General features: G+C 41.4%; 1 protein-coding gene and 1 long non-coding RNA gene across 3 annotated transcripts in view; one reads left to right on the forward strand and one right to left on the reverse strand.

Annotated features, from left to right (window-relative positions):
- Window positions 1-4,340: 4,340 nt before the first annotated feature.
- Window positions 4,341-16,032, reverse strand: part of LOC110988708 (regulator of G protein signaling 7-binding protein-like) — a 32,180-nt gene continuing 20,488 nt past the window's right edge. For both annotated transcript variants that reach the window (XM_022252487.2, XM_022252488.2), the window contains exons 5-6: window positions 13,726-13,799; window positions 4,341-9,215 (exon numbers count right to left, since the gene is read on the reverse strand). In XM_022252487.2, coding sequence (XP_022108179.1) covers window positions 9,112-9,215; window positions 13,726-13,799 — 178 coding nt within the window. In that variant the 3' untranslated portion in view covers window positions 4,341-9,111. The remainder of the gene's footprint in view (window positions 9,216-13,725; window positions 13,800-16,032) is intronic.
- On the forward strand, window positions 9,635-14,019 carry LOC147799157 (uncharacterized). The gene is made up of 2 exons (XR_015425508.1): window positions 9,635-13,353; window positions 13,463-14,019. It is a non-coding gene; the product is annotated as an uncharacterized LOC147799157 (long non-coding RNA).

Here is a 16,032-nt window from a genome sequence, read left to right on the forward strand (position 1 = left end):
CAGGCCAGGCATAGTATGTGCGTGCTTGTCGCAGCGCCTGCGCCTGTGCATTAACATGCTTTTCGCAGGCGTAGTCCAACCGAAATAGCGCCCATGCGATGACCACGTTTTACGCGTATGCACGGTGAAGTTCCCCATCTTGCGCCGCTAGGCGGCGCTATAAGATTTTTAATGCAGACTGTGATGGAAACGGGCCTGGCGCCGTATATTACACAAAAAACCATTCCCCACTTAAAAGGACACTTTATTTAAATTCTGTTTCAGATTTTGTTTTGGTTGAATTGATTTCACTGAAATGGACATCGTTTTATTTATACATGTACTAGCTCCCACAAGTCTACTTCGGAAATTTCCGGGTAAAATTAATGAAAAAGTAGATACCTAGCAACCCACACAATGACAGAAAGATTGCTGTCTCTCCTCCCAGCAATTGGTCTTGTGTATTCCATCACATGTGAGGGCGCTGTTGTGTCTTTATCAGCCGTATGGTTTACTGCTATTGACACGCTCCCTTAGCAAGCAACATAAGATCGGACTAAAATAACGCCACCTTGTGACATTCAGGAGCAAGATGGCATGACGCCTTGCTTCTGAATGAAAACACACTGCCGCGACTGGTATGCTTTTTCTCTGGAACTTCTCTGGGACTGTTTTATTTTCAACTTCACCAGTAAATGTATTAACCTTACTCTGTTAATCATTTCAGATGCAGAGTTTCAATTGCAGGTTAAAAACACCTAAGATAGTTTAGCCATTCCTATTGGTCAAGAGACCGTCACGTGGTTGGTCTTGTTAACGCACCAGTTCACCGTGCACAAACTCAAACGGGACGCACCAAGCGCGCACCAAAGCCTATTGTGTACGATTTCCGGCACAAAAGTCCAATCCACTCAGAGCAAAATAAAAGAGGGCGTATTTTTGATACTGCATAGGCGCGCCATAAGGCGCGCAAGTATATGCGCGTTTGACGTGGAGCACGCACGTGGAGGCGCATATTTTTTCCAGAATTTATGGTCTTGGCGTATACGCAGAACGTGTGCAAGAACCCGCTTGGAAAACGTATTACTACACCTCATAAATATTCATGAGCAAATCGGAGCGCATCATTACCGATTCCACCTCGCGTCTGGAAAGTAGAAATGATACGTGCCAGGTGACGTCATAGCGATGAGTATCCACCTCGCTGCCGTGCGGATATTTTTCTGGTAGCAGTCAGCGTGCAGCATCCGTAAAAGCTGCTCCTTTCATTTCCTACGTATGCACGGCTGTCTGAATCGTGCATATGTAATGAGCTATGTAGTGGACTTTTTTAAAGTGTATACCACCTTGTGTTATCTTTAAAAATGAAATATCTTTACATAAATGTACAGTTAAAATATCAGTCTCATGTCCTTTTGTAAAAAAAAATACAAATATTCGCGGTGTCTTTTGAAGGATATTAGGCGTAAAACGTAGGCTTTCGCGTGTAAAAACGAGGGCCAAAAATGGTTTTAGTGGATCCAAATCTGGGTCGGCAGAATCTTCTTGACAGCAGAAAGATAGATATGTCATATATCCAGCCAAACAATAAGTCTTTACTTTTCAAGTCGTTGCGAAACAGCCAAGTGCACCCAAAATATTTCGTTATCGCAGGTTTAGACTGCCGTATGTGTTTCGTGAAAGACTCTCTGTGATTGGTTGATTGGTTGATTGACATATTCTCTCTAATACTGGCCAATCAAATGACATCAGAGACACGCGTAAATGTATGTGACCAAAATCGGGAACCCAGATTTTGCATTGAAGGAAACCCAGTGTTGGTCGTTTAATAGGGAACCAAACTTACCAATGTAAACACTGCCGGGATCGGTGAGTGAGTAGTGCATAAAACTTTAAAATTTTGATTGGCCCGGCAGCGAAAATGTTGGTATTAAACGGATGTATTAATCCTTTTCCTGAAGAGTTGTAAGTCTCAATTTTATGCAGTTATAGCGAAACAGTCAGGTGCACTTAGTAAAGAGGAGGTCTGCGATTTACGTGAAAACCGCTGAGCAAGTTTGCGTCCAAATGAATCGTTGGGAAATTGTCTATCATCGCCGAAAGATAACTTTACTGAGAGTGAAAAAAATTCAAATATCTACCCACCAAGCCATTTCGACCCAAGGAATGACCCACACCTCGGGACCTGTATAATTCCCACTACAGTACTTCCCCTCAAACCATGCTGTATTTGTATACCATCTGTCTTTCTTTCGCCGCTTGGGGTGTACTTCAACTCGGGCACTGAAATAGCATGGCTAAGAGATTTTTAGGGGAAAAAGTAATTTGTTGAACAAATCGCTAGAAATTTCTAGTTTTTCAATTTTATTGAGACTTTGTGACCCAAAAGGTATTCGTGAATAGGATTACATAATGATTGCCGGTCTGAAATGTTGAAGACTGCTATAGGAGAGTGGACACTGCTAATATCCTTCTCCTTTGGCTCAGACATGATCAGCGTCCATTCCCCTGATCCGGTCTTCAGTGAAAGTTTAAGATCTGGCAAGTATATATTTATTCCCTTAGTAACCTTTGAGAAGTAGTAAAACGTACGGGTTGCGACTGAGGAAAATTAGCAGCTGTCCTTTTCATTGATGACAGCGCTTCACATCACCAGGTGGAATAGTCCTTGGCGAACTCATTTGACTTGACAACTTGCTCCCCATAATACTGTTTTTCTAAGCAGCTGCACCGGAGTCGTCTGCCTGCACATGGCTTTATATCCTCCCAACCCGAACTACACCTGGCAAAAATGTCACATCACGGACGACAGAACATCATACATTTTTCAGCCACTGCGTTTTCTGCATGGGCAACTCACCAAAACAAGTTACATTATACCCGCCTGCCGCCAGCACGCGTTTTTTTAAACATGTCTTTCCCTCACCATTGCGCCCACGCGTACATTTCGTATGTCTCGGTCATGCTTGCAATTTGCATCTGTCTGACCAAGGTATATTACTTAAACATTAGTAAGTCATATTTCCTTTCAATACTAATCTTTGTAACTGTCTCAGTGCTCGATACGACTGTGAATAAAACCTATTGCATGTATACGCTTTTATATGCGTGCAAATCGCAAGCATCGTCCATTCTGCTCAGGCGAAACCATGCATGCTTGCACTCATGATGTTGCATGCGTTCGCAAATTCATAGTGTATTTGTGTGGGTTAGATATTTGTCTGAACTCTGGCACCTCACAGACTACAGGATTCCACGAAGAAATAATGAAGAAATCTGTGAATCATTTGAAGCAACTAAACTATACCACCCAAGCAACTACTTGGGTTGCGCAATTTGAATGTGGCAGACATTTTGAAAAAAAAATTCAATGTCGCACAGCTTAATTTTAGTTAACATAATAGTGCTTTCTAAATTGGATACCGGTTTACCGGAAAAAGTAAATACCTCTGCGAAAGAAAACTTGCAAACAAAGGAATCGTATTCATGTTAGTAACGTGCTAATTTGACCAAAAGGTGCATCTGGGTGGTTGTTTCCAAATACTGCGGAAAAAACTATATGCAAATAAAGTTCGACCATAAGAACTTGTATTTGAAAAGGGGGCCGTCTTTCCCTTGAACTAAGGCATTATGAAAGCTGTGAACGAAAGCAGAGTAGGCTTCGCAGATTTTTTCTCGATGCAGTCAGGCCACGATTCTCATCGAAGTACATAATTATTAACGTCTAAGAACAATTACTCTAAAAATACTATGAAACGTGGGTTATGCGTGGGAAGTTCCAACTTCAGTTCTGTTAACTTTTACATTAAACCTGTATCCGTGTGTCTTTTAATAATAGAATGATCAATTAAGTTTATCCGATCTGTCGACATCCTATAAATGGAAAAGACATCCACATTTCAGATCGTGCTGCGTGCGCCGTGTACCATCCCCATTGAGGATTGGTTTGTATTCGAAAAAGGCAAAGTAATTTGCGAACAAAGCATCTGACGTCACGTCGGTTGCAATTAACATGTGCAATGCACACAGGGTATACCTCGCGTGCACATATTGATGCTCTCGAATGAGCTATGATTCGCCTTGTTTTGAGCATGCGCTAAAGAAATACCGAACTGTTTCATTAAGTTAGGAAATGCACAACGAGTTGTAGAAGTTGTGCTTTAACACTGAAAACAGTGGTTGGTTGTAAACTGGTGTATTCTTCTGTTAAATCATTTTGAGGTCGGATAAGTTCCGTGTCTGTACAACCTTCGCAGTCTTATTCAGTAACTCTCTTCATAAATGTCAAGTGTTCAAAAGGTTTAGTAAAGCAACAATAAACAATTCTGCTTCCATGCATTTCATTTTGTTCATTATGTTGACGCAGATTCTCCATGGAATGTGGGGTCATTCCGTCACGTCCAACCAAAATTTCTACATGCACCACCAGCCGGAGGCTTGGTTTACATTAATTTTGTTTATGTGGGTAGGTGGGTAATGAATCCTGTAAAGTCTAAGGCCCTGGATGATTGACAGCCAAATGAAATAGGAATTCATATCTAAATACTCAAAAGTAAATCAAGCTTCGAAGTTCGAAACACTTTTTTCTTTTACCCCTCATTTCTGCAATTTATGCAACAAACCTTAAGTAAGAACTCATGAACGTGAAAACAATAGACTTCAAAAAACGGAAATTTTTCGATGTCATTTCAGCTAATTACATTGAACTCAGATTGCTTGTATCCATTGCCATAATTATGCAGATATATTTTTAATAGCTGTTTTAATTTTCACAGAAATACAAAGGCAAGCTCGGGCGCCAACTATAGTATGAATAGTAGTCAGTTTGCTTGTTAAGAAACAGTTCAGTTGCACTGAACTGTCGTAATGATAAACGGATTCGGTTATTGATATATAGCGGTGCGACCATACCCTGGGGCTTGGTCCCAAATGGTCAACTGGGTAATCCAAACTATCCATTGGTCGGGCGGTGTAAGTCGAACTGTAGTTAACTATTGTCGTCGCTCGAACTTGCCCAAGCTGCTGGATCTGTAAAAGCGCCCTCCGTAATACGGGCGGTTCATAATGCTGTGCGCCACCAAGAGGTTGCCATAGAGAGGCCTTTTTGCAGTGCATTATTGGAAAACGGTCGACAAAGTTCTTGGCTCCGGTTCTGCTGTGCGTATGGACTTAAACTGTTCCGCTCTTCTTTTTCTGGGTTGAAGATTCAAAAGTGTTAGGAGTATCAGTGTTAATTTGTTTTTTCATGAGGCACGTAATGGCCTGATAAATCACACATTTCCTCAAACTGTCAACTGACATTCACATTTATTGGTGATTTTTAACTTGAAAAATGGCCTCGCCTTGACAACCAATTGGTGGCACAATGCACTGTATTGTGAATCACCCGTTTTAAAAAGACTTGTGATACAATGTGTACAAACCATAAGTGTCAAAAGTGACACTGCATCTTACGCTAAACTCAAGAAAGCCTGAAATCCTAATCAGCACACCGCGACCTATAGTTAATTTTTCGTGCAGTTTGTGCTAACTTGAACAACATGGCATTCGTTCACTTCTGTAGGCACGAGGGAGACATTGGGGACTAATAGGCTTATTGGTGCAAGTGGAGTGAACAGGTGGAAAATGGAAATCTGTCGCCCTACTCAGCGGAAAATGTGTCCCCTGGGATATTTGTCCCCGTAAAACGTCAAATGTTTGGCGCCCCGACTATGTTTTGCTTTCTTTCGACTCTTTCCGTGCGGCATCTTGACGGACGCCTTGCTTTCTTTTTGGAATGCCCGTTGATTCAAACCACAGCAATCGGGTGAGAAGGGCTATCCTGTACGAGATGTTCGTACAGACCGATCGAGATCTGCGCGCTAGAAAGTTCTTGTCTGAAGTTATTGTGCTTGAAGCATACGTGGAAGCTATTATGAGTTCGACCATAGTTTACCGAAGTGCGGGGAGTTTACTATAGTTAGACCCACTGTGAGCTTACTGACTTCCCCCCGGAAGTTTGCAATGACACTGAGCCAGCTGCAGCTGCAGTGCAGTCGATCACAATATCATGTCCTATGTACAGGTGAATAACTACGCGTGCAGGAAGTCTGCAGAATACGTTGCTTCCTGTTCTGATTTCTTCCAAAAGCACAGCTAGAGCGATCTCTATGAATCTGGAAGTTTTTTTTTTTTTCGTTTTGATAGTTTGATGAGAGGCAGAAAAGTCTATTGCGGACTGAACTTATCACAAAAACATAAAACTTTCAGCTTCTGCGTGGCTAGGGCGGCAAAATTACCAGAGGACAGAATAACCTGAAGGGGACCAGAACTGAGGGACTTGAAAACTTTCATCCAGGTAATGCTGTCCCCGGACAGTTTTACCGGTGGACAGATTTTGGGATCTGCACGGTATCCTTCAAGAACTTCACCAGCAGCCACAAATGTTCGAAGTAAAGGCAATGCCGGTAAGTCAGGTAAATAAAAGTACAGCTAACATCTGCCCAACTTTAGGGGAATCTATCCCAACTGTGCCCATAACGTGCTGCCCAAGTAGACGTTTCCAATTGCACCCGATACAGCAACAGTAAAGCTTGTCAGGTGCACCATTGATGAGAACATGTCCTCGTTCCTTTAAAATACATACAGAAGTACCTCAAGCACACGTTCTGTGCCTTCACTGCAACTACGTTAAAATTTTAAAACCCACCATTAGGATCTCAAACAAGCTCTCAGCAGTCAGTAAATTTTAGAGAAAGCGATGCTCTTTCAGTTGTTTGCCTTAAGTTAGACCAAAATTATCAAACGGCACGTCGTATACAATAGGGGGTTGCATGGCTGCCATCTTGCAGGCCAGTTCTTTTGTTCCACAGGATATGCACAAATGAGGTATCCCTGTGGAACAAAACAACTGCCCTGCAAGATGGCTACCACGCAAAGCCTCTACACCTACACCGTTTCACTTTGTTTTCCTTTTTTTCATTCCTGTGTCTGAGTGTGTCCGAATGGGGCTCATTTACCCATTCAAGTGACAATTCATTAGAGTACCATGACAAATCGTCATCGGAAAATCGACTAATTAAGACATTGTTCGAACTAGTTTGTTTCAAAGAACGTGTTGTGCAGCATGAAGATCTTCCTCAAAGTCCGTGCCGAAGCCCATATTCAAAAGGCTGAACTAGCAATAATTAATGCCGCCCTAGAGAACAGATCAAGTAAGCCAAGTAAGTTATACCTTACTAAGCCTGCTTTCCATATCGACTTTAGAAACACAGCGAGCAACGCAATCAAGACACAAACTGCAACGCGGACATACGGAAACATGTCAAACGGAGGCGTCCTCGATAACGCAGACAAACACAAACCAGCCCGCGAACGATCGGCAAAGCTCAGCCGAGTTTCAACTTTGCCGACTGTGTGCGTCAAGTAGCCGTGGTATCCCCATACAAACACGCATGCTGTCATGGCCGGCGTTCAACGATGTCCTCGCTTAGTTTCACAAATTTTGCCCATTGTCTCCTTAATGCTTAAATATTGCACCCCAGTAATCAACTAAATAGATGATGGTTAATGAAATGCATGAAACTGGAGTAGAGGTTTGGCATCATCAGGCGGTACAGTCCATCTAAAGCACATTTTTCGCGAAAAATCACACAGTTTCGGACGCCATTTTGTTTCAATTTTGTCTGGAATGACGTCATGCCCCGTCTCTTCCGTTCGTTTCTGCGTCTTCGCACCTTGCGTTCTGTCTGCGTTATAAAAGACCTTATGGAAACCAGGCTTTACTGTAGTCCATCTCGTACAAAACTAAAATGTTTATGTTGCATGCAATGGTAAATAATATCATGATTACGTGTTCTGTGCGGAATCCATAACCACACACTGTATAACATTTAGCATGGTAAAATCACCGCGTATACAGTATAAAACAATTCGTCAAACGAAAGAGGGTCCATGATCTAGTGTTCCAAATTGAATTATCCATATACCAGTTAAGCATTTTATGTGACAGTTCCAGCGCGCATTGGTGTTCTTTTGGTGGTATTTGCGCAAAGCACAGATGATCAGCCCACCATTCGCGGGTGCTGTATGTTGCCACTCCTTCTGTCAGGGTCTAATACTGCTAACCTCACTCGAAGACAGGACGATTCGAGCTTGTGCGGACCATTGCTTTCATGAATAGGGAACAGGGACACCTGAAGGCCCTCCTGCACATTTCACTGGCTCTCGTGTCCCGGTGAAGTTGTGAAGTATTTGTTTGGATTGATATCAAGCACATGATAAGCCAAGGGACAGTACTGTGATCACTGTATACGTATACATAAAGGTACGTGGAAAATTTTGTATGGAAAATGGTACATTTGTGTAATGTAGGCCTGTATCAACCTTAGTTCCATGCCTGCATGGTTTATACTAGTTGTCCACGTGATGAGCCATTCGGATTGAAAACCTCTGTTGCATCTGTGCTGTTAAATTACCGATTCAAAGTGTGAAAAACGCAGCAGCAATGTACATCTTATCAACACCTATAACACCAGCATTGTCAAGATTCTTGTCTAATGGGTTACCGAATAGTACCGAAGTAATTTCAAGTATCACCAGAGCTGTCCCAACGCCCACGCAGTAAACTCTACAAGCTTGCTTGGGTGGGCATTGAACCAACAATACCTGTCTACTCTGCTACCTAGGGATGAGGTCATGGGTGCGAGTCCCTTCAGAGTAAGCTTGTTAAAGTTTTTCTTAAATAAAATATACTCGGGATATGGGTGCGTGTGAGAACACTCAATGGAACGATAAAAAAAACAATCTTATATCTCGAGTATTGACCGCAGATTTTTCAGGTATGCATGCATGGAGATCAATTGTACTAATGAGTCTGCGCTCAGAAGTACTTAAGAAGTTATTTCTGGACACTTGGTGGCAGCACAAAGGACAGACTCTTGGGCAGCCCCCAAGAGTTAGGCACTGTGATTGCAATGCAGTCATTTAAGTCGCAGGTGAAACTTGCATACCACCCATGTTCCATTATTAACAATGAAGAAATACTTCGAAGCTGCCACGTCGACGGGGTTTTCAACAGTTCCAGCTTTTGCATCCGGAGAGTTCAAGTACATTATTGCAGGCTATAAATAAAATTTATCTTGGACCATCTTTTCAGGTTTTGATGTGTTTCGGCCTACTGCAACAGCAAAGCATGCGCCTTCGTAGTCTTACAAGGCTGCTTTGACGATGAATGGAGGTCACCTGGGTAAGTTCATCTGTGAAGAAACCAAACAAGAGGAAATGTCGCTTAATATTGTTTGAAACGAATAACATGGATATCATTTGGAGTCCCTTTACCCAGGACATAAGCGCTCAGGAACCCAAATGGCCAAAAATGATGATTCAAAGCTACGTTGGGAGACAAAGGTATACGTGTTAGAGATTGTTTCAGCATTATTTTCTTCACTCCACGGGGCAATGAAACTGTAAGCAAACAATAAACACCAGTGGGAACGAGTGAATACCTCTCTCAAAAAGGCCCCTAATAAATCCACCTAAAAGAGTGAAACCCACTCCAAAAGAGTAAATTAGATTCCCACACATCCAAGGAGCCACATAAGGGAAACATTAAAAAAGAATTATCCCTCATTGGCTCCAATTTCGGAGTGATTTTCACTCTTTTGGAGTCTGTGGCTTTCACTCTTTTGGAGTGGATTTATGAAGGACTCGTTCTTTTTGAGAGTGACTTTTGCACTCTTGTTTTCAGGGGGTGTTGATGTAAAGAGGAAACCTCCGCAATTAAGTGGAAACACGGGACAAGTGACACATGCAGATCGGAGTAACCAAAGTTTTATTTGCCTTTTGCCAAAGAAATACCCTTTCAACCACTTTTATAGTCTTGATTTTGCTACTATCGACAACCCGGCTTTTCTTTGAAAATTTTCAATACTACCGGTATGCAATCTGCCCCTTTGGATATGCTCTCCTTCCTACGTTTTTAGGGCTGTGCGTGGCCATTTTGGTTTTAATTTATCTTGGGCCAAGATTCAACGGTCAACAATTTACAGTTGAAGGCCGATGAATGTAGTTTCACATATTGGTTTGTTTTAAAACAGCGAAAGACCTTGAAGCCGAGGACTTGCATTTGGGTTTTTACGTCAGCACTCTTGAATGTATTACCTTTTTATCTCAATGCTCAGAATGTTTGGTGATGTAAAAATGCTTTTAATGCAATCTTGTGCTGACATTTAAAGCTCCTTTATGCGTGTCACTGGAATGCATTACATCTGCGCCTGCCTTCAAGCGTCAGGAAACACCACAGAGAAAATACACCGCACCAAGCAACGACGTTTACACAATTAAGTACAGCAATACACTTGATATCTTCTATCTTCCCGTGCATTGTAATAAATAAACAAACACACTGAGTGAAGGTCCTTTGAAATTCGACCCAAACGACTAATGTTTAGACGGGCATTGATGATGCGAGTATTCCCCTGTTCACAGAGTCCCCTGAGCATTCCAGCTTCACGTGTAGCTTATTCGTGGCATTTGTAAAATGTTCAGCCGATGTCATTGGGACTTCTATCCCAACTTTATGCACATCCGGTTGCCAAGGTAACGGCAGGAAACCACTCTATACCGCTTCGTCTGAAAAAAAGCCCGCGCGGCGAAGTCTGGGCGATCGTGTTCCTTCATCGTGTAGCAAGAGCAGATGTATTATGGAGATCGTGTCGTCATGTTTGCAAGGATTACAACATATGCAGTGCATTTTGGAAGCTTCTACACGAATTCCAAATGCATCAGTGGGGAACGTTTAGAGACAGAAAGCAAGATATTCCAGGAGCGAAATCTTTCACGTTTGACTGAATTGAATTTTGGGACACCTCTCGTGTTTTTTGCAAACATGTATTCTCTATTTTCATTGCAAAGTCATTAAAGCTATCTAAAACCGCAAGTGAAGTCATTTGATTTCTTACAACTCTCTGCGAAAGTTTAGTTTTTTTCTCCAAAAGAAGATTAAAGAACACAGTGTTGAGAACTCCCTTTTCAAACAAGTTTTCAATTTCCACGTTTTTTAAAATGAAACAGCAAAATCATGCAGATTCCTAGTTCAAAATGAGATACATGTTATATGTTTGGCCTCCCAAGTGGAACTTGTCAAGTGCATATTGACCAAACAAAGTGCAGCTTCATAGTCCCACGAGCCAACGACATGCAATTCCCCGTTTTACTCGCGGTTCTTTTTTGCAAAACCTTTATTTTTTCAATTTTCGTGCACTTGTTTTGGATAATGTGGGCCCTACAAATTAACAAACCTGGGGTATACTTCTGAAATTTCACTTGAGAATGCTCTGAAAATGCACCAGAGAACGGGAAGACATTATAAATTTAAATTTCAAATCCTTTTATACCTTTGTAATAATCTCCCCATAGACATCTTGGAATGAACAGAAAAAACCTTTTCTTAGCTTGTTATAGTTGAGCTCTAAAGACAAACGACACTGCGTTCGATTCGGATGCTTCCACATTTATTTGAACAGATAAAATCACAGAAAACATGTTTCCTTTAGAGGTACTCTATAAATACAGCCTTGTAGTTTGAAATGTAATGAGGGGAAAATACATCAAATCCCAACAGGAATTTACATGCACAACCTTGTTTCCAAAAAGAATTAGAACTATTGCAGAAATTTAATACAGGCTCTCGAGGGCGCACTGTAACCTTTAAGTACGAGACAAATGTCGCACAGTGGTGATGAGGCTCTTTTCGTGTTACTTTGTCATGACTCTCATTTCCTGACGACACTGCACTTAGTAAAATGAGCCGAGGCCTGCTTAAAATAGATAAGGGTTTAGGTCCTCTTAAAGGAAATTGGAAATTGAAAGTGGAAGACGAATGGAATAACCTTTACACTCTTTCCTTTAATGCATCTTAACTACCATCACTCGTTCATTATTTTGGTCCCCCCATAGATATTTTATTAACAGACCACACAGAACAAGTCTTCAGGGTTATTTATTCATGCATACAAACGTTTTTCCCACACACCTCCTCTTGTCTATAACGTATTTTTACTGATGAAAAGTGACAATATGGTTGAACGCGTCCCCAGCGTTATAAATATTCATTTCCTCTCTGCGCATGACTCCCAAATCATCTCAAATATAAAACTCCCAGATCTCTCAAATGTATTTCAAATTCCGCACTTGTTGTCAGTTTGGGAGACACGGGCACATGAGCTTGCCTAACATAGCACCCACTGTTATGAGATCTGATAAATATAATCAGATCATGCTTAAATTGTATGCCTAATAACCATCTGCCAGGACCCAGATTGCTTTGCACGAATCCCAGGATGCAATGCAACGGCAAGTTTCAGCACACAGGGCAATAAAATTTTAATCTTATACCTAAATGTATGGCAATTCGTCCTTTTCAAAATCCATTTTTTCATTACATTTTTATTCACGTGCTTAATTTTTTTTAACCAGTAGTTGGGAAAAACTGATATTTCCTCAAATATTGGAGGCTTTGGCCAGAATGCACAATGTTGCTTACAGTCGGATTGGTGTATTTAGGGAAACATGCGACGTTTGTTGCAATACCACTTGCATTACAACCCTCTCTTTTCCAACCTGAGACAAGAGGCACGACGTCAGTGAATTAACACTGGATGACATAGCTTCATCAATGCTTCACACGATGGGCACTTTAACTGGGGTCAAGAGAGCCCTGGAAAGAAATGCATCACGTTATTATTTTCATCGCGAGCGAAATATGATGCCTCCTAGCTCTCATGTCTTCCCGATCTCGAACAAATTTGGCCTGTCTTCTGCGATAAAGGGTGGGCGATGTTGACTTAAACCAAGTCATGAGCAACATTTTGAAGCTGCAAGAGAGCTTCAAGACGGTCCCCCTTTCTTTTAACTGCAGGCAGGCAGCTCTGTTGATGTCCTTACGCGACTGCGGTTACTTTCTAAGATGTTTACTCAGTGCATTCATGTGAGATCGCTCGCCTGCCCGCCCATAGCGTGCGTGTATATCTTCCTCATTGTCTGTGTGCATGCCAACCAGGTTACTAATTACTGTATATTTATGCCACAGAGGAAGACCCTGGTCTCAGTTTTCACTGTAGCTTATTCTCTTACCTTTGTGCCTGTTTAATCCCAAAACCAATCCAAAAGGCGAAATAATATGCAGCATACACTGTTAGAAATTCTTATGCCCATTCTCATTAAAATGTTATGTTAATTTAAAGGATTTTATTTTGTACACGTTTATTTGCAGATTCACGAGGACGTTGTTTTCCAACCAAAACAATTGTGTTTGTGGAAAACAAAACAACTTAAACAAGGTTGAGGAGGCTGCCTATAAAGTTGAGGGAAGCTCTTCACGCTCTTCATTGCGAGGTGACATTAACATGTTTATTTTTGTTGAGACTTACTCTCTCATCTGATAGACAGTTGCTAGACTAACGCAACTGGTTTATACATGTATGTGCATTTTATTAAATTACAGTGGTGCCACGCTTGTGCGCAGGTTGATCACATGTTCCCAGCAATTCCATTTGGACCGATGGGCTGTTGCTACTGCCGAAAGTGTAGGTGTTTTAGGAAGCAGCGTAAGAAAAAAAACACGGGTGCAACATGTTTGAGCGTGTGATGAAACCAAAGTAATGCTGCCTTCCGGGAAATATAATTTTAACAGTCTTGTTTATCGTTATTATTGTTATTTTTTTTTCTTTGCTTTTCTTTCATGAGTAACTGTCGACAATGTCTCACCTGGTGAGCGTTGCCTAGGGATCATCTCATCCAGATCCACCTCGCTTAACATATGCCGCACCTCCTCCATATCCCTATATGGAAACATAGTTACAATATTCCTTTGTTACAAATGTATACGTTGGTATTAAGAAGCAATCGAACAGAACGCTCTGTCTGTATTAGTTATTTTATCCCACTCACTGATTCCCTTTTTTTTGGGGGGGGGTAGATTTGATTTAGATTTGCAAATTGTATGTGATTCCTAGAACAAAACACATACAAGTAAAGCACACTGGTACGGCTTTTAGTTTACTGATTGTAATGTCTGTAAATTCTGTTGCTTTTCATCCGTTCTTTGCAGAAAAATAAACAATGTCGTAATCATCTAGCGGGTCACACTTGGTGAAGGTGGCATTTTAATATATGTTTAGAAAAGCTACCAGTAAAGATGCATCTGCTCCCTCTATGTTAACGCACTAGCAGAGATTACCGCATCCTTGCTTGTCTGTTAATAACATAGAGAGGATGCATAACGACCTCTACGTTTCTTGTTCATTGATGACGTCCAGACATTCTTATGTAGTCATTCCATACAGTGCTGTACTCAGCCATACACGCCGGCGGTCACTAAATAAACACCGCGCGGGGAGTAAATCATACACAATGTCAAGATCAATATCAATGCTGCTCAGATCGATGGGTTTGAGCGTGTGGATACATTGCGTTCGTGCGTTGCTATAATGAGGCGCAACCACTCCGATTTGGATATTCCCGTCTGGTTCATGTTGCCATCGTTGTCACGAACTGCGTGCGGACCCTTCCTGGCTCGTGACCCAGCAACCGTAACTTCGTCAGTCGTTTACTTTTTGTGAGGCCCACTGCATTGGAAAAGAACTGGCGCCTTCGACAATCAGCTTATTTATTTATCAGTATTTATTTTTACTTCTGGACTGTACCGCTGTCCTTGGTTTATGCAAGTAATGGGTCGATTCCCGTAAATTATGCAGATGTTGGCGGCAATCTCAAGTACGGGCTCTCGTTTTTTACTTGGGTAGCGAGTGGCTTCATGCGTCTGCATATAGCACGCATGGGGTAAGCATATTAAGTGGGACCTTTCTGGAAGGTTTGTGATTCCGCTCCAAGAAATTATGCGAGGACGGCAAATCAGAATGATACCAAGATAGAGTGGCCTTCTTCCTCTTAGATTACACATAATACCCCCCCCGCATAATTCTTGTCTGACCGTTTTGAGCCTTCAGACGGGTGACTGCTCACGCTTCGCTCACATTTTGACAACAGATTTATTTTACGTTTTCGATGATATAAGAAATTTGCCAACTAACTTGCAGGGCCAACAGACCTTATTCACTTAGAAGCCATTTTCACTTGTTTTCCCTAAATATACAACATTCAATGACGAGGGCAGTGCCAGACTACTCTGGATACCAACCAAGGTTCATTTGAATTTATATTTTTAAATGTGGCTTGAAACATTTGGATACAATTTATCACATATTCTAAATTATTCTTGTTTTGTTTTAATTTTGTTGCTTTTAATTTCACTCTCAGGTTCTGAATATGAAGATGGCTAACACAACAGTCTTTCATTTGATTGGCTAAAATGCAGCATGTGCACAGTATCAGTGTATCTGATTACAAAACATGGATTATCCAGATAAGTGTGACGTACTTTTTAAAGGCTGGTCAAATATCTCAGACATTATAAAGGGGCACTTTTTATTCGACCTTGCATGGTTTGCGAGAAGGTAAAAGGGTGAAAAGAGCGCAAACTTACGGTGTTCTATAACTCGTCGTGTGCCTAGAAGGACGTAAGCGCTTGTGCCCTTTTGCCGGGAAGCATGATCACTACAAAAACACTTTTCCCGGCAAATGGACGTATTCATGCAACTGTTTTATTTAAATGAAATATAAAAGTTAAAACAAATTCCCAAGTCGTTTTTTATAAGTTTTTCAAAGTTTGTTTTTTGTACAGCCTGTGTTGATTTTGTTGTAAATTTTATCAATTTTACTAAATAAAGAGAGTGTGTTTCTTATGCCCTTTCGCCGGGAACATTTTATCTGCTGTGATCATGCTTCCCGGCAAAAGGACGTGAGCGCTTACGACCTTTTGCCGGCAGGGCACATGACAAACGACAATGTCTTCGTCCATTTCGCATTTAGCATGCAGCTATTGAGTTTGTTCCTTATGAGCTAGTGCACTAAACTTATTCTAGTCCTTAGACCAAGGTTATTAAATAACACCTTATTTCTAATTACGTGGATATTCGTTAATTTACAGGTAGGGTATACGATCATTTTGTTCTT

This window comes from Acanthaster planci, linkage group LG05 (assembly GCF_054643075.1).
Source record: "Acanthaster planci isolate LZ-2023a linkage group LG05, COTS_SCS, whole genome shotgun sequence".
NCBI classification, from domain to species: domain Eukaryota; kingdom Metazoa; phylum Echinodermata; class Asteroidea; order Valvatida; family Acanthasteridae; genus Acanthaster; species Acanthaster planci.